Source organism: Oncorhynchus clarkii, chromosome 18 (genome assembly GCF_045791955.1).
Source record: "Oncorhynchus clarkii lewisi isolate Uvic-CL-2024 chromosome 18, UVic_Ocla_1.0, whole genome shotgun sequence".
Classification (NCBI taxonomy): domain Eukaryota; kingdom Metazoa; phylum Chordata; class Actinopteri; order Salmoniformes; family Salmonidae; genus Oncorhynchus; species Oncorhynchus clarkii.
The window spans coordinates 70,348,483-70,374,634 of record NC_092164.1 but is presented as its reverse complement, the minus strand read 5'-3'; the positions used below and the strand labels follow the sequence as shown (position 1 = coordinate 70,374,634).

The 26,152-nt window shown below is 42.2% G+C and overlaps 1 protein-coding gene across 1 annotated transcript in view; it reads left to right on the top strand.

Annotated features, from left to right (window-relative positions):
- Positions 1-12,391, top strand: part of LOC139372802 (N-terminal EF-hand calcium binding protein 1) — a 98,881-nt gene extending 86,490 nt beyond the window's left edge. Inside the window, exons 10-13 of the mRNA XM_071112607.1 lie at positions 6,156-6,268; positions 8,167-8,244; positions 8,545-8,636; positions 12,105-12,391. Coding sequence (XP_070968708.1) covers positions 6,156-6,268; positions 8,167-8,244; positions 8,545-8,636; positions 12,105-12,133 — 312 coding nt within the window. The 3' untranslated portion in view covers positions 12,134-12,391. The remainder of the gene's footprint in view (positions 1-6,155; positions 6,269-8,166; positions 8,245-8,544; positions 8,637-12,104) is intronic.
- The last annotated feature ends 13,761 nt before the right edge of the window (positions 12,392-26,152 follow it).

The following is a 26,152-nucleotide window of genomic DNA, read 5'->3' as shown; positions in this document are numbered from 1 at the left end:
ATAGCATGTTTGGATAACATTGAGCTACTACTGTGTGTGTGTGTGTGTGTGTGTGTGTGTGTGTGTGTGTGTGTGTGTGTGTGTGTGTGTGTGTGTGTGTGTGTGTGTGTGTGTGTGTGTGTGTGTGTGTGTGTGTGTGTGTGTGTTTTGGATGGAGCATGTTTGGATAACATTGAGCTACTACTGTGTGTGTGTGTGTGTGTGTGTGTGTGTGTGTGTGTGTGTGTGTGTGTGTGTGTGTGTGTGTGTGTGTGTGTGTGTGTGTGTGTGTGTGTGTGTGTGTGTGTGTGTGTGTGTGTGTGTGTGTGTGTGTGTGTGTGTGTGTGTGTGTGTGTGTGTGTGTGTGTGTGTGTGTGTGTGTGTTTTGGATGGAGCCATGTTATCAGCATCACACCGTCCCCAGATCATATGTGGAAACCAATTATGTTGATATTTGTTACAGAATAAATGTGTCCACAGGACTGAGGAAGAGTCCATTTGGGATAGTGCTTAAACTAGTGCAACAGTGCGACATAGAACCTGGGGTAAAATACTGAAATATTGATCATCACATATTGATCATCACATATTTTACAGTGAAACAGTGAATTTTCTTCACATATGTAGTTTATCATTACATAATGCATAAGACTGACTGAGCCTCGTGTGAGTCTGTTTGTGAGCCACGCGGGCTCCAATTAGCCTGTAGAGGAGAGAGAGAGACAGAGAGCCACAGTTAAAGGGCATGGTATTAGTGCAGAACCAGCTCAGAGGTCACTGGTGACCCAGGGGAGAAAGCTTTCACTTACTGTACCCATCAGCCCCTTCTGCTACTGTCAACAAACCCTGCCTCTCTCAACAGACTGGTTATGCCACAAATGGAACCCTATTCCCTATTTAGTACACTACTTTAGACCAGGGACCCTGTTAGGGCACTACTTTAGACCAGGGGCCCTGGTAGTACACTACTTTAGACCAGGGGCCCTGGCAGTACACTACTTTAGACCAGGGGCCCTGGTAGTACACTACTTTAGACCAGGGGCCCTGGTAGTGCACTACTTTAGACCAGGGGCCCTGGTAGTGCACTACTTTAGACCAGGGACCCTGGTAGTACACTACTTTAGATCAGGGACCCTGGTAGTACACTACTTTAGACCAGGGACCCTGGTAGTGTACTACTTTAGACCATGGACCCTGGTTAGTACACTACTTTAGACCAGGGGCCCTGGTTAGTACACTACTTCAGAACAGGGGCCCTGGTTAGTACACTACTTTAGACCAGGGGCCCTGGTAGTGCACTACTTTAGACCAGGGACCCTGGTAGTACACTACTTTAGATCAGGGACCCTCGTAGTACACTACTTTAGACCAGGGACCCTGGTAGTGCACTACTTTAGACCAGGGACCCTGGTAGTGCACTACTTTAGACCAGGGGCCCTGGTAGGGCACTACTTTAGACCAGGGGCCCTGGTTAGTACACTACTTTAGACCGGTGGCCCTGGTTAGTACACTACTTTAGACCAGGGGCCCTGGTAGTACACTACTTTAGACCAGGGGCCCTGGTAGGGCACTACTTTAGACCAGGGTCCCTGGTTAGTACACTACTTTAGACCAGGGGCCCTGGTAGTACACTACTTTAGACCAGGGGCCCTGGTAGTGCACTACTTTAGACCAGGGGCCCTGGTAGTGCACTACTTTAGACCAGGGACCCTGGTAGTACACTACTTTAGATCAGGGACCCTGGTAGTACACTACTTTAGACCAGGGACCCTGGTAGTGCACTACTTTAGACCATGGACCCTGGTTAGTACACTACTTTAGACCAGGGGCCCTGGTTAGTACACTACTTTAGACCAGGGGCCCTGGTTAGTACACTACTTTAGACCAGGGACCCTGGTAGTGCACTACTTTAGACCAGGGACCCTGGTAGTACACTACTTTAGATCAGGGACCCTCGTAGTACACTACTTTAGACCAGGGACCCTGGTAGTGCACTACTTTAGACCAGGGACCCTGGTAGTGCACTACTTTAGACCAGGGGCCCTGGTAGGGCACTACTTTAGACCAGGGGCCCTGGTTAGTACACTACTTTAGACCGGTGGCCCTGGTTAGTACACTACTTTAGACCAGGGGCCCTGGTAGTACACTACTTTAGACCAGGGGCCCTGGTAGTACACTACTTTAGACCAGGGGCCCTGGTAGTACACTACTTTAGATCAGGGACCCTCGTAGTACACTACTTTAGACCAGGGACCCTGGTAGTGCACTACTTTAGACCAGGGACCCTGGTAGTGCACTACTTTAGACCAGGGGCCCTGGTAGGGCACTACTTTAGACCAGGGGCCCTGGTTAGTACACTACTTTAGACCGGTGGCCCTGGTTAGTACACTACTTTAGACCAGGGGCCCTGGTAGTACACTACTTTAGACCAGGGGCCCTGGTAGGGCACTACTTTAGACCAGGGTCCCTGGTTAGTACACTACTTTAGACCAGGGGCCCTGGTAGTACACTACTTTAGACCAGGGGCCCTGGTAGTGCACTACTTTAGACCAGGGGCCCTGGTAGTGCACTACTTTAGACCAGGGACCCTGGTAGTACACTACTTTAGATCAGGGACCCTGGTAGTACACTACTTTAGACCAGGGACCCTGGTAGTGCACTACTTTAGACCATGGACCCTGGTTAGTACACTACTTTAGACCAGGGGCCCTGGTTAGTACACTACTTTAGACCAGGGGCCCTGGTTAGTACACTACTTTAGACCAGGGACCCTGGTAGTGCACTACTTTAGACCAGGGACCCTGGTAGTACACTACTTTAGATCAGGGACCCTCGTAGTACACTACTTTAGACCAGGGACCCTGGTAGTGCACTACTTTAGACCAGGGACCCTGGTAGTGCACTACTTTAGACCAGGGGCCCTGGTAGGGCACTACTTTAGACCAGGGGCCCTGGTTAGTACACTACTTTAGACCGGTGGCCCTGGTTAGTACACTACTTTAGACCAGGGGCCCTGGTAGTACACTACTTTAGACCAGGGGCCTTGGTTAGTACACTACTTTAGACCAGGGCCCTGGTAGTACACTACTTTTGACCAGGGGCCCTGGTAGTACACTACTTTAGATCAGGGACCCTGGTAGTACACTACTTTAGACCAGGGACCCTGGTAGTGCACTACTTTAGACCAGGGGCCCTGGTAGGGCACTACTTTAGACCAGGGGCCCTGGTTAGTACACTACTTTAGACCAGGGACCCTGGTAGTGCACTACTTTAGACCAGGGACCCTGGTAGTGCACTACTTTAGACCAGGGGCCCTGGTAGGGCACTACTTTAGACCAGGGGCCCTGGTTAGTACACTACTTTAGACCAGGGACCCTGGTAGTGCACTACTTTAGACCAGGGACCCTGGTAGTGCACTACTTTAGACCAGGGGCCCTGGTTAGTACACTAAATATGGAATAGGGTGCCATTTGGGATGCTGCAGCCAATAATTTCCTTAAAATAAAAGTGTTTTTGTCACATGCTCCGAATACAACAAGTGTAGACCTTACCGTGAAATGCTCACTTCCTTGGCGTCCACATCACCAACAAACTAGAAAAAGAGCACTGTGCCCTCTTCACAACTCTCTTTTTCTAGTTTGTTGGTGACGTGGACACCAAGGAACTTGAAGCCCTCAACCTGCTCTACTCCAGCCTCATCAATGAGAATGAGGGCCTGCTTTTGCTGTAGTCCACAAACATCTCCTTTGTCTTGATCATGTTGAGGGAGAGGTTGTTGTCCTGGCACCACACGGACAGGTCTCTGACCTCCTCCTTATAGGCTGCCTCAACGTTGTAGGACAGGTTGTTGTCCTGGCACCACACGGCCAGGTCTCTGACCTCCTCCTTATAGGCTGCCTCAACGTTGTAGGACAGGTTGTTGTCCTGGCACCACACGGCCAGGTCTCTGACCTCCTCCCTATAGGCTGCCTCAACGTTGTAGGACAGGTTGTTGTCCTGGCACCACACGGCCAGGTCTCTGACCTCCTCCTTATAGGCTGCCTCAACGTTGTAGGACAGGTTGTTGTCCTGGCACCACACGGCCAGGTCTCTGACCTCCTCCTTATAGGCTGCCTCAACGTTGTAGGACAGGTTGTTGTCCTGGCACCACACGGCCAGGTCTCTGATCTCCTCCCTATAGGCTGTCTCATCGTTGTCGGTGATCAGGCCTACCACTGTTGTGTCGTCAGCAAACTTAATGATGGTGTTAGAGTCGTGCCAGGCCGTGCAGTCATGAGTGAACAGGGAGGACAGGAGGGGACTGAGCAGGACCACTGAGGGGTCATAATATGAGCTATTATTATCCCAGATCAAATCAAATCAAATGTATTTATATAGCCCTTCGTACATCAGCTGATATCTCAAAGTGCTGTACAGAAACCCAGCCTAAAACCCCAAACAGCAAGCAATGCAGGTGTAGAAGCACGGTGGCTAGGAAAAACTCCCTAGAAAGGCCAAAACCTAGGAAGAAACCTAGAGAGGAACCAGGCTATGTGGCTATGTTGAGGCAGATCTGTTTATGTTGTTGTTTATATGTTGTTATGTTTTTATGTTGATGTTTATGTGTTATTTTGTTGTTTATGTGGTTGTGTATATGTTGTTATGTTGTTGTTTATATGTTGTTATGTTTTTATGTTGATGTTTATGTGTTATTTTGTTGTTTATGTGGTTATGTATATGTTGTTATGTTGTTGTTTATGTGTTGTTATGTTTTTATGTTGATGTTTATGTGTTATTTGTTGTTTATATGTTATGTGGTTATTTATATGTTGTTATGTTGTTGTTTATGTGTTGTTATGTTGTTGTCTATGTGTTGTTATGTTGTTGTTTATGTGTTATGTTGTTGTTTATGTGTTGTTATGTCGTTGTCTATGTGTTGTTATGTTGTTGTTTATGTGTTGTTATGTTGCTGTTTATGTGTTGTTATTTGTTGTTTATGTGTTATTATGTTGTTGTTTATGTGTTATGTTGTTGTTTATGTGTTGTTATGTTGTTGTTTATGTGTTGTTATGTTGTTGTCTATGTGTTGTTATGTTGCTGTTTATGTGTTGTTATGTTGTTATGTTGTTGTTTATGTGTTGTTATGTTGTTTTTTATGTGTTGTTTTTTATGTGTTGTTGTTTATGTGTTATGTTTATGTGTTGTTTATTCGTTGTTATGTTGTTGTTTATGTGTTGTTGTTTATGTGTTGTTATGTTGTTATGTTGTTGTTTATGTGTTGTTATGTTGTTGTTTATGTGTTGTTATGTTTATGTGTTGTTTATTCGTTGTTATGTGGTTATTTATATGTTGTTATGTTGTTGTCTATGTGTTGTTATGTTGTTGTTTATGTGTTGTTATGTTTATGGGTTATTTAAATGTTGTTATGTTGTTGTCTGTGTTGTTATGTTGTTGTTTATGTGTTGTTATGTTGTTGTTTATGTGTTGTTATGTTTATGTGTTGTTTATTCGTTGTTATGTGGTTATTTATATGTTGTTATGTTGTTGTCTATGTGTTGTTATGTTGTTGTTTATGTGTTGTTATGTTGTTGTCTGTGTTGTTATGTTGTTGTCTATGTGTTGTTTATGTGTTGTTATGTGTTGTTATGTTGTTGTTTATGTGTTGTTATGTTGTTGTTTATGTGTTGTTATGTTGTTGTTTATGTGTTGTTATGTTTATGTGTTGTTTGTTCATTGTTATGTGGTTATTTATATGTTGTTATGTTGTTGTTTATATGTTGTTGTTTATGTGTTATGTTGTTGTTTATATGTTGTTATGTTGTTGTCTATGTGTTGTTATGTTGTTGTTTATGTGTTGTTATGTTGTTGTCTATGTGTTATGTTGTTGTCTATGTGTTGTTATGTTGTTGTTTATGTGTTATGTTGTTGTTTATGCGTTGTTATGTTGTTGTTTATGTGTTGTTCTGTTATGGGTCTGTAAGGGCTATGGCCATTCTAGTGGTTGTATTTCTATTTCTGTCTAATATACTCTGTCCTCTGCCCTGTCTGTCCTCTGTCCTCTGCCCTGTCTGTCCTCTGTCCCCTGTCCTGTATGTCCTCTGTCCCCTGTCCTGTATGTCCTCTGTCCCCTGTCCTGTATGTCCTCTGTCCCCTGCTCTGTCTGTCCCTTGTCCTCTCTCCTGTCTGTCCCCTCCCAGCACATCCTGATAGTCCAGAGACAGCTGAATGTGTTGGAGGAGGAGCTGGAGGAGTTCCGCCTGGCTCTCAGGCAGTACATGGAGTGTGCCTGCGCCCAGACGGGCTGCCTGCAGTAAGAGCTCATACACTACAACTCTGTCTTTGCATAACAACTTCCTGTAGTAAATATGAAGAGTAGTTTTTCAGACCATTAAACCTCATACTGGGGTTTAAAAGCCAGTTTAATAGCGTGGTGGGTGTTTATATGCGTGCTATTTCACACGTGTACATTGTAAATGTGTTTTTTCATATCCTAACTCCCCCTGAGACACAAATCAACAGATTTTTTTTCACCTTGTTGGCTCGGGGATTCAAACTAGCGACCTTTGGGTTACTGGCCCGACACTCTCACCCCTCGTCGGTATACTAGAGATACGTGGTGTTTACACAGTTTTTAAAAAATATATATTTTACCTTTATTTAACTAGGCAAGTCAGTTAAGAACAAATTCTTATTTTCAATGACGGCCTAGGAACAGTGGGTTAACTGCCTGTTCAGGGGCAGAACGACAGATTTGTACCTTGTCAGCTTGGGGGTTTGAACTTGCAACCTTCCAGTTACTAGTCCAACGCTCTAACCACTAGGCTACCCTGCCCCCCCTCCACTCTAACCACTAGGCTACCCTGCCGCCCCTACACTCTAACCACTAGGCTACCCTGCCGCCCCTCCACTCTAACCACTAGGCTACCCTGCCGCCCCTACACTCTAACCACTAGGCTACCTGCCCCCCCTCCACTCTAACCACTAGGCTACCCTGCCGCCCCAGTAAAGGTGAGCAGAGGACAGCGTGCGTGCTGCTTCTCACTGATTAGTGGGAGAGTATGTATAGTACGTATAATCTGTGTATGGAGGAGGCAGGAGAGAGGGGAAATACAGATTGTATGTGTGGTTGTGTTGTATAGCCACAGAGCCTTTAGAAATGCCATGAGGCACAGCAGGGTATTTGACTCAGTCTCTCTGACAGTCATCTTTCTCTCTACTGCACCTGCTGTCTCAAACTCTGAATGCTCGGCTATGAAAAGCCAACTGACATTTACTCCTGAAGTGCTGACCTGTTACATCCTCTACAACCACTGTGATTATTATTATTCGACCCTGCTGGTCATCTATGAACGTCTGAACATCTTGAAGAATGAGGACTGGCCGTTCCTCATAGCCTGGTTCCTCTCTAGGTTTCTTCCTAGGTTCCGGCCATTCTATGGAGTTTTTCCTAGCCACCGTGCTTCTACACCTGCATTGCTTGCTGTTTGGGGTTTTAGGCTGGGTTTCTGTACAGCACTTTGAGACATCTGCTGATGTAAAATGTTATTGATTGATTGATTGAGAGAGAGAGAGAGAGAGAGAGAGAGCGCAATATATATACAGTGGGGAGAACAAGTATTTGATACACTGCCGATTTTGCAGGTTTTCCTACTTACAAAGCATGTAGAGGTCTGTAATTTTTATTATAGGTACACTTCAACTGTGAGAGACGGAATCTAAAACAAAAATCCAGAAAATCACAAACAAATATTTTACAGACCTCTACATGCTTTGTAAGTAGGAAAACATGCAAAATCGGCAGTGTATCAAATACTTGTTCTCCCCACTGTTTGTGTATAAATATATATATATATATATATATATATATATATATAGAGAGAGAGAGAGACAGAGACACACAGAGAGACAGAGTGTGAGTGAGTAGCCTACAGGATGGAATGACATTAAAGAAGTCTTGTCATTAACAATTCCCAAAACAACAAGAATCCTGCCAATGTTTCAATCAGTAGTTTGAGTAAATCCTAATGAATAAACCTGGAAGGAAAACATAGTTGATGAACATGTTGACAAATCTACTTAGTGACTAAAAAACAAACCTGAACAAAGGAGCAGTCTAAGCGTTATTAAAGGTTTAGGCTGTATAATCGTACATATATGTCACTTACTTGCTAATTAGACACATTTTATTCTTGTTGTTGCTTTTGTTAGTGTGGCAGTTCAGCGACTGGCTAATGAGTCCCGCTTCATCCTATACGAGTTCTGGGAACACAACCACGTGTGGAAGAAGTAAGTTTCTCTCTAGCTGACAATCATTATCAGTGGAAACTAAATTAGATCACTTGATGTGTTTTGACTCTCCAGCTTGTCCCCAACTGTGACACTTCCTCTGAGGAAGAGGAAGGCATCATGTGAAGTCGAAACATCAGTTCACCTGCTCATTAAATAAAACCTGAGATAAGAACATATGTCTCTCGGCTCCAACTTGTTTACCAGGAATTTATCCTTGTTGTTATTGGGTAAACCCTATGACTTGGATGGAAAAGCACTTGGAAAATGGAAGTGTGTTTCTGTCTTTTCTATGTGCAGCCATCTCCAGACAAACTACAGTAAGACTTTCCAGAGAGGTAACGTGGACTTCCTGGAGACACCAGAGCTCATGACCACCATGCTGGTGCCTGGTACGTCAATCAATAACACACCTGGGGTTTCATACATACATATATACATACATACATACATACACACACACACACACACACACACACACACACACATACTTCACATGTTCTGAGCATTGTCTTAAAGGTCCAATGCATCAGTTTTTACATCAATATCAAATCCTTTTTTTGGGGGGTGACAATTTAGTTCCTTATTAACCAGATATCCATCCAACCATTTCATGTGGCCGGCTACCTGACGCGTGAAAACAATGTTACGACCGAGGCTGATGGAAACATGACATACAATTATATTAAAAGCCTGACAATTTGTTCATTTGACATGGTGGGATCTTTTTGTGTCGGTACAACTAATTAGTCGAGAAAGAGCAGTGGAAACACCTTTAATGCGCAAATATTGATATAATAACCATCAAAATCAAAGGAAACTTGGCGTCACTAAGACTTGGGAAAGATTTGGGATGCAGATGATTAGATTACAGAGGAAATAAATGATGACCTTCCCAGGGTGGTGAAAGGCGATGAGCTTGATGCTCCTTTCCAATAAATATTGAGAGTCTTATTCTGGTGACAGGATGATGAATTGCTTGGCTGCCATTTTGACAAATACAAATAATATGGCTCTCATCCATAATGTCATAGTGTGGAATCCTGAGTGGCACATTCATTATATACCTCAAAATCTTTGTGACAAAACTAGAGGAAACCCATCTAAATTCTATTTTTAATTTGTTACATGGGCATTTAACTGCAAAATGTTATTTTATGTGTATCACAGCCTTTTATCTGTAAAAAGTTATTTTATGTGTATCACAGCCTTTTATCTGTAAAAAGTCAGTTTGATGGAAACCCATCTCTGGTGGGAAGATTCGCATGAAAGTCTGTTTAGAACTCTCTTTGCTATTGGTCTATTAACCAATTTACCGCATGGTGATGTCACCAGGCAAGCTGTAACTCCCGCCCCATGTAAACCTGCTGATTAGATGGTCCTGAGTAGATTGTATTTTCAACCAATCAACTATCAGGAAATAAACACTGATAATCAAATGTTTTCACACTTTTACAGTGTTTAGTTTTATCAGCTGTTGTACAATATGATACAAAACACAGAAAATATATTTATTTTTTGGGACTGCAATTGACCTTTAAGCCTTTAAGGGTACCATGTTGATTGAGTTAGCACTTCTGGGACTAATATTGAAAGTGAGCGACCCGGCTCTACGTACTGGACTGGTTTGTGACTAACGGACCCTGGTTAGAGGGGACCCGGCTCTACGTATTGGACTGGTTTGTGACTAACGGACTCTGGTTAGAGGGGACCAGGCTCTACGTATTGGACTGGTTTGTGACTAACGGACCCTGGTTTGAGGGGACCCGGCTCTACGTACTGGACTGGTTTGTGACTAACGGACTCCTGGTTAGAGGGGACACGGCTCTACGTACTGGACTGGTTTGTGACTAACGGACCCTGGTTAGAGGGGACCCGGCTCTACGTATTGGACTGGTTTGTGACTAACGGACCCTGGTTAGAGGAGACCCGGCTCTACGTACTGGACTGGTTTGTGACTAACGGACCCTGGTTTGAGGGGACCCGGCTCTACGTACTGGACTGGTTTGTGACTAACGGACTCTTGGTTAGAGGGGACCCGGCTCTACGTACTGGACTGGTTTGTGACTAACGGACCCTGGTTAGAGGGGACCCGGCTCTACGTATTGGACTGGTTTGTGACTAACGGACTCTAGTTAGAGGGGACCCGGCTCTACGTATTGGACTGGTTTGTGACTAACGGACCCTGGTTTGAGGGGACCCGGCTCTACGTCGTGGACTGGTTTGTGACTAACGGACTCCTGGTTAGAGGGGACCCGGCTCTACGTACTGGACTGGTTTGTGACTAACGGACCCTGGTTAGAGGGGACCCGGCTCTACGTATTGGACTGGTTTGTGACTAACGGACCCTGGTTAGAGGAGACCCGGCTCTACGTACTGGACTGGTTTGTGACTAACGGACCCTGGTTTGAGGGGACCCGGCTCTACGTACTGGACTGGTTTGTGACTAACGGACTCTTGGTTAGAGGGGACCCGGCTCTACGTACTGGACTGGTTTGTGACTAACGGACTCCTGGTTAGAGGGGACCCGGCTCTACTTACTGGACTGGTTTGTGACTAACGGACTCTGGTTAGAGGGGACCCGGCTCTACGTACTGGACTGGTTTGTGACTAACGGACCCTGGTTAGAGGGGACCCGGCTCTACGTACTGGACTGGTTTGTGACTAACGGACCCTGGTTAGAGGGGACCCGGCTCTACGTACTGGACTGGTTTGTGACTAACGGACTCTGGTTAGAGGGGAATGAAACAGCCCAAGAATTAACACACAGGAAGTTAATTTAAACACACTGAGGAGGACGAACATGGGGATGAAGTATTCTCACACATCCCATGTACAAAAGTCCAACCATGCTCACAGACTGAAACAACAAACAGTTCTGGTATGGGCAATATTTACTCCCTTTGAGAGCCTGGGTCAGGCTGGCTAGCCAATCAGGACCTGGAGAGACTGCATGGCTAGTGTGCACAGGGGTGGAGACACATTGCTATTGTCTGATTGGCTGAAGCCATGCTCTGGAGGAGATATCAGCTAGCCTGATTGGCTGAAGCCATGCTCGGGAGGAGATATCAGCTAGTCTGATTGGCTGAAGCCATGATCAGGACGTGAGGAGGATGAGTGAGAGCCAGACAGAGTAGCTTCAGAAAGAAAATGTGCACACAACACAGTGATATAACGTCCTGTAACACCCTCGACAGGGTATTCTTTAACCATTATAAACTGGGGGGTTAGATCCCTGAATGCTGATTGGCTGACAGCTGTGGTATATCAGAACATATACCACCACGTGTATGAAAAAACATGTAATTTTACTGCTCTAATGACTTTGGTAACCAGTTTATAATAGGGGTGTGTGGTACATGGCCAGTGTACCACGACTAAGGGTTGTATCCAGGCACTCCGCGTTGCGTCGTCCCTAAAAACAGCCCTTACACCCTGGCATATTGGCCATATACCACACCCCATCGAGCCTTATTGACTAACTATATGCCATTAACCAGACACTTTCATACAAAGCAAGTTCCAGTCATACATTTTGCATATGGGTGGTGCAAGCGCCATGCTCTACCTGCTGAGCTACAGAGGACCTCCATTGGTTCCGTCTTGCCAGCTCAATCAATATAGTCCTCTCTTTTCTTGAACACGATCCCCTTCGCCCTCCGGCCTCCCAGGGAGTTGATTCTGAGGAGGACAATTTAGACCTGTTGATTTGGAAGCAGTTTATTATGTAATGGATCAGTGTTTGTGAGTTAGTGTGTCTTTTCTCCCTCTCTTCTCTCCCTCTCTTCTCTCTTTTCTCTCTTCTCTCCCTCCCTCCTCTCCCTATTTTCTCTCTCTCTCTTCTCTCCCTCTCTTCTCAGCCTCCTGGTGGGTCCTAAACAACAACTAAATGACATCACGCCAGGCCGACTGAGGACCGCTATCGATCAGAAACGTAGTTTGTAGTCTATCGTCTATCATTAGCATTGGGAAGAAGTGCACACACACACACACTCACGCACGCACGCACGCACACACACACACAATACTGTCAACTTGTACTGTGAAGTCATTCTGAATTATTATGTATCAGACCTTTGTGTCCCTTTAGCTGTGTATTGATGATGCTGTGTCATGCTCCTAGATGTTTACCTTGTTAGGATGGTGCTGTGTCATGCTCCTAGATGTTTACCCTGTTAGGATGGTGCTGTGTCATGCTCCTAGATGTTTACCTTGTTAGGATGGTGCTGTGTCATGCTCCTAGATGTTTACCTTGTTAGGATGATGCTGTGTCATGCTCCTAGGTGTTTACCCTGTTAGGATGATGCTGTGTCATACTCCTAGATGTTTACCCTGTTTCGATGATGCTGTCCCACGCTCCTAGATGTTTACCCTGTTAGGATGATGCTGTGTCATGCTCCTAGATGTTTACCCTGTTAGGATGATGCTGTGTCATGCTCCTAGATGTTTACCCTGTTAGGATGATGCTGTGTCATGCTCCTAGATGTTTACCCTGTTAGGATGATGCTGTGTCATGCTCCTAGATGTTTACCCTGTTAGGATGATGCTGTGTCATGCTCCTAGGTGTTTACCCTGTTAGGATGATGCTGTTTCATGCTCCTAGATGTTTACCCTGTTAGGATGATGCTGTGTCATGCTCCTAGATGTTTACCCTGTTAGGATGATGCTGTGTCATGCTCCTAGATGTTTACCGTTTTGATGATGCTGTTCCACGCTCCTAGCTGTTTACCCTGTTAGGATGATGCTGTGTCATGCTCCTAGATGTTTACCCTGTTAGGATGACGCTGTTTCATGCTCCTAGATGTTTACCCTGTTAGGATGATGCTGTGTCATGCTCCTAGATGTTTACCCTGTTAGGATGATGCTGTTCCACACTCCTAGATGTTTACCCTGTTAGGATGATGCTGTTCCACGCTCCTAGATGTTTACCCTGTTAGGATGATGCTGTTCCACGCTCCTAGGTGTTTACCCTGTTAGGATGATGCTGTGTCATGCTCCTAGGTGTTTACCCTGTTAGGATGATGCTGTGTCATGCTCCTAGATGTTTACCCTGTTAGGATGATGCTGTGTCATGCTCCTAGATGTTTACCCTGTTAGGATGATGCTGTGTCATGCTCCTAGATGTTTACCTTGTTAGGATGATGCTGTGTCATGCTCCTAGATGTTTACCCTGTTAGGATGATGCTGTGTCATGCTCCTAGGTGTTTACCCTGTTAGGATGATGCTGTGTCATGCTCCTAGATGTTTACCCTGTTAGGATGATGCTGTGTCATGCTCCTAGATGTTTACCCTGTTAGGATGGTGCTGTGTCATGCTCCTAGATGTTTACCCTGTTAGGATGATACTGTTCCATGCTCCTAGATGTTTACCCTGTTAGGATGATGCTGTGTCATGCTCCTAGGTGTTTACATCAGCAGAGATTCCAGGCATGTGTCTCAAATGGAACCCTATTCCCTATATAGTGCACTCCTTTAGACCAGAGCCCTATGGAACCCTATTCCCTATATAGTGCACTACTTTAGACCAGAGCCCTATGGCACCCTATTCCCTATATAGTGCACTACTTTAGACCAGAGCCCTATGGAACCCTATTCCCTATATAGTGCACTACTTTAGACCAGAGCCCTATGGCACCCTATTCCCTAATATAGTGCACTACTTTAGACCAGAGCCCTGCACTCTACAGGGAATATTGTGTCATTTGGAATGCATGCCACCTGTCAGTAGTAGTATGTCCTCCACACTACCTGTCACAAGTTTTAGAAAACAAGGGGTTTTTCTTTGTTTTTACTGTTTTCTACATTGTAGAATAATAGTGAAGACATCAACTATTAAATAACACATATGGAATCACGTAGTAACCAAAGAAAGTGTTAAATCAGAATATATTTTATATTTAAGACTCTTCAAAGTAGCCACCGTTTGCCTTGATGACAGCGTTGCACAATCGTGGCATTCTCTCAACCAGCTTCATGAGGTAGTCACCTGGAATGCATTTAAATTAACAGGTGTGACTTCTTAAAAGTTAATTTGTGGAATTTCTTTCCTTAATGTGTTTGAGCCAATCAGTTGTGTTGTGACAAGGTAGGGATGGTATACAGAACATAACCCTATTTGGTAAAAGACCAAGTCCATATTATGGCAAGAACAGATCAAATAAGCAAAGAGAAACGACAGTTCATCATTACTTTAAGACATGAAGGTCAGTCAATACGGAACATTTCAATAACTTTGAACATTTCTTCAAGTGCTGTTGCAAAAACCATCAAGCGCCAGGAAAGGACCTGTTGCTTTTATTCCACCGCCTCCATCGGATCGCTTTGCACACTCTTGGCATTCTCTCAACCAGCTTCATGAGGGATTCACCTGGAATGCATTTCAATAAACAGGTGTGCTTCGTTAAAAGTGAACATGTGGAATGTCTCTCCTTCTTAATGCGTTTGAGCCAATCTGTTGTGTTGTGACAAGGTAGGGGGAGTATACAGAAGACAGTCCATATTATGGCAAGAACAGCTCAAATAAGCAAAGAGAAACGACAGTCCATCATTACTTGAAGACATGAAGGTCAGTCAATCCGGAAAATGTCAAGAAGTGCAGTTACAAAAACCACCAAGCGCTCTGATGAAACTGGCTCTAATGAGGACTGCCACAGGACAGGAAGACCCAGAGTTACCTCTGCTGCAGAGGATAAGTTCATTAGAGTTAACTGGCTCTCATGAGGACCACCCCATTAAAGGAAGACCCAGAGTTACCTCTGCTGCAGAGGATAAGTTCATTAGAGTTACCAGCCTCAGAAATTGCAGCCCAAATAAATGCTTCAGAGTTTATTAAGTAACAGACACATCTCCATATCAACTGTTCAGATGAGACTGTGTGAATCAGGCCTTCATGGTTGAATTGCTGCAAAGAAACCACTACTAAAGGACACCAATAATAAGAAGAGACTTGCTTGGGCCAAGAAATATAAGCATGGATATTAGACTGGTGGAAATGTGTCTTTTGGTCTGGAGTCCAAATTGGAGATTTTTGGTTCCAACCGCCATGTCTTCGTGAGACGCGATGTGGGTGAACGGACGGTCTCCGCATGTGTTTTTCCCACCGTAAAGCATAGAGGAGGTGGTGTTATGGTGCTTTGCTGGTGACACTGTCTGTGATTTATTTAGAATTCAAGGAACACGTAACCAGCATGTGGCTACCACAGCATTCTGCAGCGATACGCCATCCTATCTGGTTTGTGCTTAGTGGGACTATCATTTCTTTTTCAACAGGACAATGACCCAGCACATCTCCAGACTGTGTAAGGGCTATTTGACCAAGAAGGAGAGTGATGGAGTGCTGCATCAGATAACCTGGCCTCCACAATCATCCGACCTCAACCCAATTGAGATGGTTTGGGATGAGTTGGATCGCAGAGTGAAGGAAAAGCAGCCAACAAGTGCTCAGCATATGAGGGAACTCCTTCAAGACTGTTGGAAAAGCATTCCAGCTGAAGATGGTTAATAGAATGCCAAAGCTGTTTGAAGATTTTTTTACATTTTAAGCAGTGCGACACAAACAACAACACAGGAATAAACAAGTGTACAGTCAATAACAAAATAGAAAAAAAGAAAGTCCATATACAGTGTGTATAACATATAGTTTGATTTGTTTTACACTTTTTTGGTCACTACATGATTCCATGTGTGTTATTTCATTGTTTTGATGTCTTCACTATTATTCTACAATGTAGAAAATAGTAAAAATAAAGACAAAACCCTGGAATGAGTAGGTGTTGTAACACTTTTGACTGGTACTGTATGTACATGGCTGTACTGTACAGGGTCTGTGGGTGTGTGTCTGTGGGTTTGTGTCTGTGTGTGTGTCCGTGTGTGTCTGTGTGTTAGAGGCTATCCTTGTGTAGTATCAGTGCTTGGGAGGATGAGAAAAACCCAAGCTAACCAACAGGTCACCACCGTACATTTCTGGACACAATGGATTCTATAGTTATTGGATGTATTTTAACGTGTGTACATCATTCAGTGGTAAGAAATAAAGTTAATATATTGTTGTCTGTCTCTGTATCTTATTTCAATCGGGTTGTTCAATACTCATACTGTCACTGAGAGTTATCCTACCGTTAGCCTGAAATTACCTGTCACTGAGAGTTACGTTAGCCCGAAATGATCTGTCACAGAGTTACGTTAGCCCGAAATTACCTGTCACTGAGAGTGACGTTAGCATGAAATGACCTGTCACTGAGAGTTATCCTACCGTTACCCCAAAATGATCTGTCACTGAGAGTTATCCTACCGTTACCCCAACATGATCTGTCACTGAGAGTTATCCTACCGTTACCCCAACATGACCTGTCACTGAGAGTTATCCTACCGTTACCCCAAAATGACCTGTCACTGAGAGTTATCCTACCGTTACCCCAAAATGACCTGTCACTGAGAGTTATCCTACCATTACCCCAAAATGACCTGTCACTGAGAGTTATCCTACCGTTACCCCAACATGATCTGTCACTGAGAGTTATCCTACCGTTACCCCAACATGACCTGTCACTGAGAGTTACATTACCCCAAAATGACCTGTCACTGAGTCACATTACCCCAAAATGACCTGTCACTGAGAGTCACATTACCCCAAAATTACCTGTCACAGAGAGTTACATTACCCCAAAATGACCTGTCACTGAGTTACATTACCCCAAAATGACCTGTCACTGAGTTACATTACCCCAAAATGACCTGTCACTGAGAGTCACATTACCCCAAAATGTTGGGTTATCCCATTATCCCCACATGACCTGTCACTGAGAGTCACATTAATTACCCCAAAATGTTGGGTTATCCCATTATCACCAAATCCAAACATTGGTGAATTAGGATACAGAACCGTTGGATTCTGATGATTGATTGAACACTTATTATGTAAAATCCTCAACATGTTATTTCATAGGATGTCAAAGGTGATAGGTTAAGTGTTACATTCCATTTTGATGATGTCTGGTGATATGTATTTTAGGAAGTATTGTTATGCAAACATCGTCTGTGTGTTGGTGTCGGCTCACCACTCAGATGTCATTTTGACTCACCGAGCCAAAATGTTTGGGAACCCCTTCTGTGGGCTACAACGTGAGACTTAGTGAAAGGCTTGGGAATTGCTCTTCCTCCATTTTCTAAGAGTGGTCTAGCTAGCTACCCCTTTGTCACACCGTAATGTTATGGCCAGTTGTAGGAGCTGTTCCATGTCCTCTCAAATGTTACATAAAGCCTGTTCAAACATGAGTCATTCAGTCACTGACAGGGCAGGCGTCGTTCAAAAAGAGATCGCTCACTGCCACCTGGTGGACACTGGAAATACAACACCCACTAATGGCAAGGACAGACTGCCTAATGTTTATATTCAGCACAAGCAGTCAAGGGGTGCAGTGATATTTAGTAACGGGTAAATACTGTACATTACCAAAGGTAAATCAATATCAAGATGATGTTGTTAAGACAGACTGATAAGAGACCGTCTTGGCTTGTGATAATGGGACATTTAGAGATTTCTCTGTCTGTCTGATATTTAATGTAGCAAACTGAATACATGTTGAAATGCAGATAATATTTCAGAAGTTAAAATAATGACTTCCAGCAGCATTTCTTCACTCTGTCCTCTCTACCTCTTTTCATTAGAATAAACCTTCATGGCACTGCCCTTCACTTTATTATAAACCCTTCACTGGTGTCTATTATAGAGAGATAGAGCTGGTATTATAAACCCTTCACTGGTGTCTATTATAGAGAGATAGAGCTGGTATTATAAACCCTTCACTGGTGTCTATTATAGAGAGATAGAGCTGGTATTATAAACCCTTCACTGGTGTCTATTGTAGAGAGATAGAGCTGGTATTATAAACCCTTCACTGGTGTCTATTATAGAGAGATAGAGCTGGTATTATAAACCCTTCACTGGTGTATATTATAGAGAGATAGAGCTGGTATTATAAACCCTTCACTGGTGTCTATTATAGAGAGATAGAGCTGGTATTATAAACCCTTCACTGGTGTCTATTATAGAGAGATAGAGCTGGTATTATAAACCCTAACCCTTCACTGGTGTCTATTATAGAGAGATAGAGCTGGTATTATAAACCCTTCACTGGTGTATATTATAGAGAGATAGAGCTGGTATTATAAACACTAACCCTTCACTGGTGTCTATTATAGAGCGATAGAACTGGTATTATAAACCCTTCACTGGTGTCTATTATAGAGCGATAGAGCTGGTATTATAAACCCTAACCCTTCACTGGTGTCTATTATAAAGAGATAGAGCTGGTATTATAAACCCTAACCCTTCACTGGTGTCTATTATAGAGAGATAGAGCTGGTATTATAAACCCTAACCCTTCACTGGTGTCTATTATAGAGAGATAGAGCTGGTATTATAAACCCTTCACTGGTGTCTATTATAGAGAGATAGAGCTGGTATTATAAACACTAACCCTTCACTGGTGTCTATTATAGAGAGATAGAGCTGGTTTTATAAACCCTTGACTGGTGTCTATTATAGAGAGATAGAGCTGGTATTATAAACCCTTCACTGGTGTCTATTATAGAGAGATAGAGCTGGTATTATAAACCCTAACCCTTCACTGGTGTCTATTATAGAGAGATAGAGCTGGTATTATAAACCCTTCACTGGTGTCTATTATAGAGAGATAGAGCTGGTATTATAAACCCTTCACTGGTGTCTATTATAGAGAGATAGAGCTGGTATTATAAACCCTTCACTGGTGTCTATTATAGAGAGATAGAGCTGGTATTATAAACCCTAACCCTTCACTGGTGTCTATTATAGAGAGATAGGGCTGGTATTATAAACCCTAACCCTTCACTGGTGTCTATTATAGAGAGATAGAGCTGTTATTATAAACCCTAACCCTTCACGGGTGTCTATTATAAAGAGATAGAGCTGGTATTATGAACCCTAACCCTTCACTGGTGTCTATTATATAGATAGAGCTGGTATTATAAACCCTTCACTGGTGTCTATTATAGAGAGATAGAGCTGGTATTATAAACCCTAACCCTTCACTGGTGTCTATTATAGAGAGATAGAGCTGGTATTATAAACCCTTCACTGGTGTCTATTATAGAGAGATAGAGCTGGTATTATAAACCCTAACCCTTCACTGGTGTATATTATAGAGAGATAGAGCTGGTATTATAAACCCTTCACTGGTGTCTATTATAGAGAGATAGAGCTGGTATTATAAACCCTTCACTGGTGTCTATTATAGAGAGATAGAGATGGTATTATAAACCCTTCACTGGTGTATATTATAGAGAGATAGAGCTGGTATTATAAACCCTTCACTGGTGTCTATTATAGAGAGATAGAGCTGTTATTATAAACCCTTCACTGGTGTCTATTATAGAGAGATGGAGCTGGTATTATAAACCCTTCACTGGTGTCTATTATAAAGAGATAGAGCTGGTATTATAAACCCTAACTCTTCACTGGTGTCTATTATAGAGAGATAGAGCTGGTATTATAAACCCTTCACTGGTGTCTATTATAGAGAGATAGAGTTGGTATTATAAACCCTAACCCTTCACTGGTGTCTATTATAAAGAGATAGAGCTGGTATTATAAACCCTAACCCTTCACTGGTGTCTATTATAGAGAGATAGAGCTGGTATTATAAACCCTAACCCTTCACTGGTGTCTATTGTAGAGAGATAGAGCTGGTATTATAAACCCTTCACTGGTGTCTATTATAGAGAGATAGCGCTGGTATTATAAACACTAACCCTTCACAGGTGTCTATTATAGAGAGATAGAGCTGGTATTATAAACCCTTCACTGGTGTCTATTATAGAGAGATAGAGCTGGTATTATAAACCCCAACCCTTCACTGGTGTCTATTATAGAGCGATAGAACTGGTATTATAAACCCTTCACTGGTGTCTATTATAGAGCGATAGAGCTGGTATTATAAACCCTAACCCTTCACTGGTGTCTACTATAGAGAGATAGAGCTGGTATTATAAACCCTAACCCTTCACTGGTGTCTATTATAGAGAGATAGAGCTGGTATTATAAACCCTTCACTGGTGTCTATTATAGAGAGATAGAGCTGGTATTATAAACACTAACCCTTCACTGGTGTCTATTATAGAGAGATAGAGCTGGTATTATAAACCCTTCACTGGTGTCTATTATAGAGAGATAGAGCTGGTATTATAAACCCTTCACTGGTGTCTATTATAGAGAGAAAGAGCTGGTATTATAAACCCTTCACTGGTGTCTATTATAGAGAGATAGAGCTGGTATTATAATCCCTTCACTGGTGTCTATTATAGAGAGATAGAGCTGGTATTATAAACCCTTCACTGGTGTCTATTATAGAGAGATAGAGCTGGTATTATAAACCCTTCACTGGTGTCTATTATAGAGAGATAGAGCTGGTATTATAAACCCTTCACTGGTGTCTATTATAGAGAGATAGAGCTGGTATTATAAACCCTAACCCTTCACTGGTGTCTATTATAGAGAGATAGAGCTGGTATTATAAACCCTAACCCTTCACTGGTGTCTATTATAGAGAGATAGAGCTGTTATTATAAACCCTAACCCTTCACGGGTGTCTATTATAAAGAGATAGAGCTGGTATTATAAACCCTAACCCTTCACTGGTGTCTATTATAGAGAGATAAAGCTGGTATTATAAACCCTAACCCTTCACTGGTGTCTATTATATAGATAGAGCTGGTATTATAAACCCTTCACTTGTGTCTATTATAGAGAGATAGAGCTGGTATTATAAACCCTAACCCTTCACTGGTGTCTATTATAGAGAGATAGAGCTGGTACTATAAACCCTTCACTGGTGTCTATTATAGAGAGATATAGCTGGTATTATAAACCCTAACCCTTCACTGGTGTATATTATAGAGAGATAGAGCTGGTATTATAAACCCTTCACTGGTGTCTATTATAGAGAGATAGAGCTGGTATTATAAACCCTTCACTGGTGTCTATTATAGAGAGATAGAGATGGTATTATAAACCCTTCACTGGTGTATATTATAGAGAGATAGAGCTGGTATTATAAACCCTTCACTGGTGTCTATTATAGAGAGATAGAGCTGTTATTATAAACCCTTCACTGGTGTCTATTATAGAGAGATGGAGCTGGTATTATAAACCCTTCACTGGTGTCTATTATAGAGAGACAGAGCTGGTATTATAAACCCTAACCCTTCACTGGTGTCTATTATAGAGAGATAGAGCTGGTATTATGAACCCTTAACTGGTGTCTATTATGGAGAGATAGAGCTGGCATTATAAGCCCTTCACTGGTGTCTATCATAGAGAGATACAGCTGGTATTATAAACCCTTCACTGGTGTCTATTATAGAGAGATAGAGCTGGTATTATAAACCCTAACCCTTCACTGGTGTCTATTATAGAGAGATAGAGCTGGTATTATAAACCCTTCACTGGTGTCTATTATAGAGAGATAGAGCTGGTATTATAAACCCTTCACTGGTGTCTATTATAGAGTGATAGAGCTGGTATTATAAACCCTTCACTGGTGTCTATTATAGAGAGATAGAGCTGGTATTATAAACCCTTCACTGGTGTATATTATAGAGAGATAGAGCTGGTATTATAAACCCTTCACTGGTGTCTATTATAGAGAGATAGAGCTGTTATTATAAACCCTTCACTTGTGTCTATTATAGAGAGATAGAGCTGGTATTATAAACCCTTCACTGGTGTCTATTATAGAGAGATAGAGCTGGTATTATAAACCCTTCACTGGTGTCTATTATAGAGAGATAGAGCTGGTATCATAAACACTAACCCTTCACTGGTGTCTATTATAGAGAGATAGAGCTGGTATTATAAACCCTTCACTGGTGTCTATTATAGAGAGATAGAGCTGGTATTATAAACCCTAACCCTTCACTGGTGTCTATTATAGAGAGATAGAGCTGGTATTATAAACCCTAACCCTTCACTGGTGTCTATTATAGAGAGATAGAGCTGGTATTATAAACCCTTCACTGGTGTCTATTATAGAGAGATAGAGCTGGTATTATAATCCCTTCACTGGTGTCTATTATAGAGAGATAGAGCTGGTATTATAAACCCTTCACTGGTGTCTATTATAGAGAGATAGAGCTGGTATTATAAACCCTTCACTGGTGTCTATTATAGAGAGATAGAGCTGGTATTATAAACCCTAACCCTTCACTGGTGTCTATTATAAAGAGAGAGAGCTGGTATTATAAACCCTAACCCTTCACTGGTGTCTATTATAGAGAGATAGAGCTGGTATTATAAACCCTAACCCTTCACTTTTGTCTATTATAAAGAGATAGAGCTGGTATTATAAACCCTAACCCTTCACTGGTGTCTATTATAAAGAGAGAGAGCTGGTATTATAAACCCTAACCCTTCACTGGTGTCTATTATAGAGAGATAGAGCTGGTATTATAAACCCTAACCCTTCACTTTTGTCTATTATAAAGAGATAGAGCTGGTATTATAAACCCTAACCCTTCACTGGTGTCTATTATAGAGAGATAGAGCTGGTATTATAAACCCTTCACTGGTGTCTATTATAGAGAGATAGAGCTGGTATTATAAACCCTTCACTGGTGTCTATTATAGAGAGATAGAGCTGGTATTATAAACCCTAACCCTCCACTGGTGTCTATTATAGAGAGATAGAGCTGGTATTATAAACCCTTCACTGGTGTCTATTATAGAGAGATAGAGCTGGTATTATTAACCCTAACCCTTCACTGGTGTCTATTATAGAGAGATAGAGCTGGTATTATAAACCCTTCACTGGTGTCTATTATAGAGAGATAGAGCTGGTATTATAAACCCTAACCCTTCACTGGTGTCTATTATAAAGAGACAGAGCTGGTATTATAAACCCTAACCCTTCACTGGTGTCTATTATAGAGAGATAGAGCTGGTATTATAAACCCTAACCCTTCACTGGTGTCTATTATTGAGAGATAGAGCTGGTATTATAAACCCTTCACTGGTGTCTATTATAGAGAGATAGAGCTGGTATTATAAACCCTAACCCTCCACTGGTGTCTATTATAGAGAGATAGAGCTGGTATTATAAACCCTTCACTGGTGTCTATTATAGAGAGATAGAGCTGGTATTATAAACCCTAACCCTTCACTGGTGTCTATTATAGAGAGATAGAGCTGGTATTATAAACCCTTCACTGGTGTCTATTATAGAGAGATAGAGCTGGTATTATAAACCCTAACCCTTCACTGGTGTCTATTATAAAGAGACAGAGCTGGTATTATAAACCCTAACCCTTCACTGGTGTCTATTATAGAGAGATAGAGCTGGTATTATAAACCCTAACCCTTCACTGGTGTCTATTATTGAGAGATAGAGCTGGTATTATAAACCCTTCACTGGTGTCTATTATAGAGAGATAGAGCTGGTATTATAAACCTTAACCCTTCACTGGTGTCTATTATAGAGAGATAGAGCTGGTATTTTAGTTTGTACCAAAAACAAATGAGCCATGAGAAACAGAAACAGAGAACGAGTCACATTTGTTAATTTTATTGATAAATTATGTTTTTTAAATGTTGTATTATTCCAAGCCTCAGTTTCAATGCGCTGAATTAACTATGTACAAGAAGAGACTTCTGTTTCATCATCACATTCAGAACAAGATTAGTTAAGAGATTGTGCCTATTTTGTCTAGACAGGATTGCATATCTACCGCAACACTAGCTAGGTTTCACTGGCTTCAGGAAACAATCAGGCAATAAGCAGGAAGTCAGCCACATTCTAGTAGCAGAGGTGGGAGAGCTGGACAGTTAAGGATAATGATAAGGGGCCAGTATAGTATAGTGTAGTATAGTAAAGTATAGTGAAGGTAAAGCAGAGTGAAACACTAGGACATGATAACAGTATAGTGAAGGCAGAGTGAAACATTAGGACATGATAACAGTATAGTGAAGGCAGAGTGAAACACTAGGACATGATAACAGTATAGTGAAGGCAGAGTGAAACACTAGGACATGATAACAGTATAGTGAAGGTAAAGCAGAGTGAAACACTAGGACATGATAACAGTATAGTGAAGGTAAAGGCAGAGTGAAACACTAGGACATGATAACAGTATAGTGAAGGCAGAGTGAAACACTAGGACATGATAACAGTATAGTGAAGGTAAAGGCAGAGTGAAACACTAGGACATGATAACAGTATAGTGAAGGTAAAGCAGAGTGAAACACTAGGACATGATAACAGTATAGTGAAGGCAGAGTGAAACACTAGGACATGATAACAGTATAGTGAAGGTAAAGCAGAGTGAAACACTAGGACATGATAACAGTATAGTGAAGGTAAAGCATAGTGAAACACTAGGACATGATAACAGTATAGTGAAGGCAGAGTGAAACACTAGGACATGATAACAGTATAGTGAAGATAAAGCATAGTGAAACACTAGGACATGATAACAGTATAGTGAAGGTAAAGGCAGAGTGAAACACTAGGACATGATAACAGTATAGTGAAGGCAGAGTGAAACACTAGGACATGATAACAGTATAGTGAAGGCAGAGTGAAACACTAGGACATGATAACAGTATAGTGAAGGCAGAGTGAAACACTAGGACATGATAACAGTATAGTGAAGGTAAAGCAGAGTGAAACACTAGGACATGATAACAGTATAGTGAAGGCAGAGTGAAACACTAGGACATGATAACAGTATAGTGAAGGCAAAGGCAGAGTGAAACACTAGGACATGATAACAGTATAGTGAAGGTAAGGCAGAGTGAAACACTAGGACATGATAACAGTATAGTGAAGGCAGAGTGAAACACTAGGACATGATAACAGTATTGTGAAGATAAAGCATAGTGAAACACTAGGACATGATAACAGTATAGTGAAGGTAAAGGCAGAGTGAAACACTAGGACATGATAACAGTATAGTGAAGGCAGAGTGAAACACTAGGACATGATAACAGTATAGTGAAGGCAGAGTGAAACACTAGGACATGATAACAGTATAGTGAAGGCAGAGTGAAACACTAGGACATGATAACAGTATAGTGAAGGTAAAGCAGAGTGAAACACTAGGACATGATAACAGTATAGTGAAGGCAGAGTGAAACACTAGGACATGATACCAGTATAGTGAAGGCAGAGTGAAACACTAGGACATGATAACAGTATAGTGAAGGTAAAGCAGAGTGAAACACTAGGACATGATAACAGTATAGTGAAGGTAAAGCAGAGTGAAACACTAGGACATGATAACAGTATAGTGAAGGCAGAGTGAAGCACTAGGACATGATAACAGTATAGTGAAGGCGTACTGAAACATACTTGGGAAATGTACATGGGCAGCAACGTTGGCACACACGGCTTTAAGGAGGAAGATGTAAAAGGGGATCCTTTCAGAGTACTAAACATCAAGGACCAATACTGTGTATTATACCGGCAGGGCGTTACGGGTTACATACAGTATGGAGATAGAGAGAGACAGCTTTTGGAGCTGGGGTAACTAGCAGCAACTGAACAGAATAATTGAATATAATTGTAGTGCAATTGTCAAAATTGTTGTTAATTTAATTTGGTCTGGTTGGGAACGCCATGTCTGTCAGTCAGTCAAATCGTTTACCTGGTCCAGGAGAGAGACGGCCCAGCTGTCCGGCTTCCTATTAAAATCATCATATTTATCAAAGTAATTTATCAGTTTCAATGTTAATTACATCACTATATATGATAAATCAAACCAATTAAACAATTATAAAGATCTCAATTCCTGATCTGCATTAAAAAAAATAAAAGTTTTCAGAGTTAATTACAAAAACCAGGGCTGGATTTCTGTTTTCTCCTGGATCAGGACTGGAT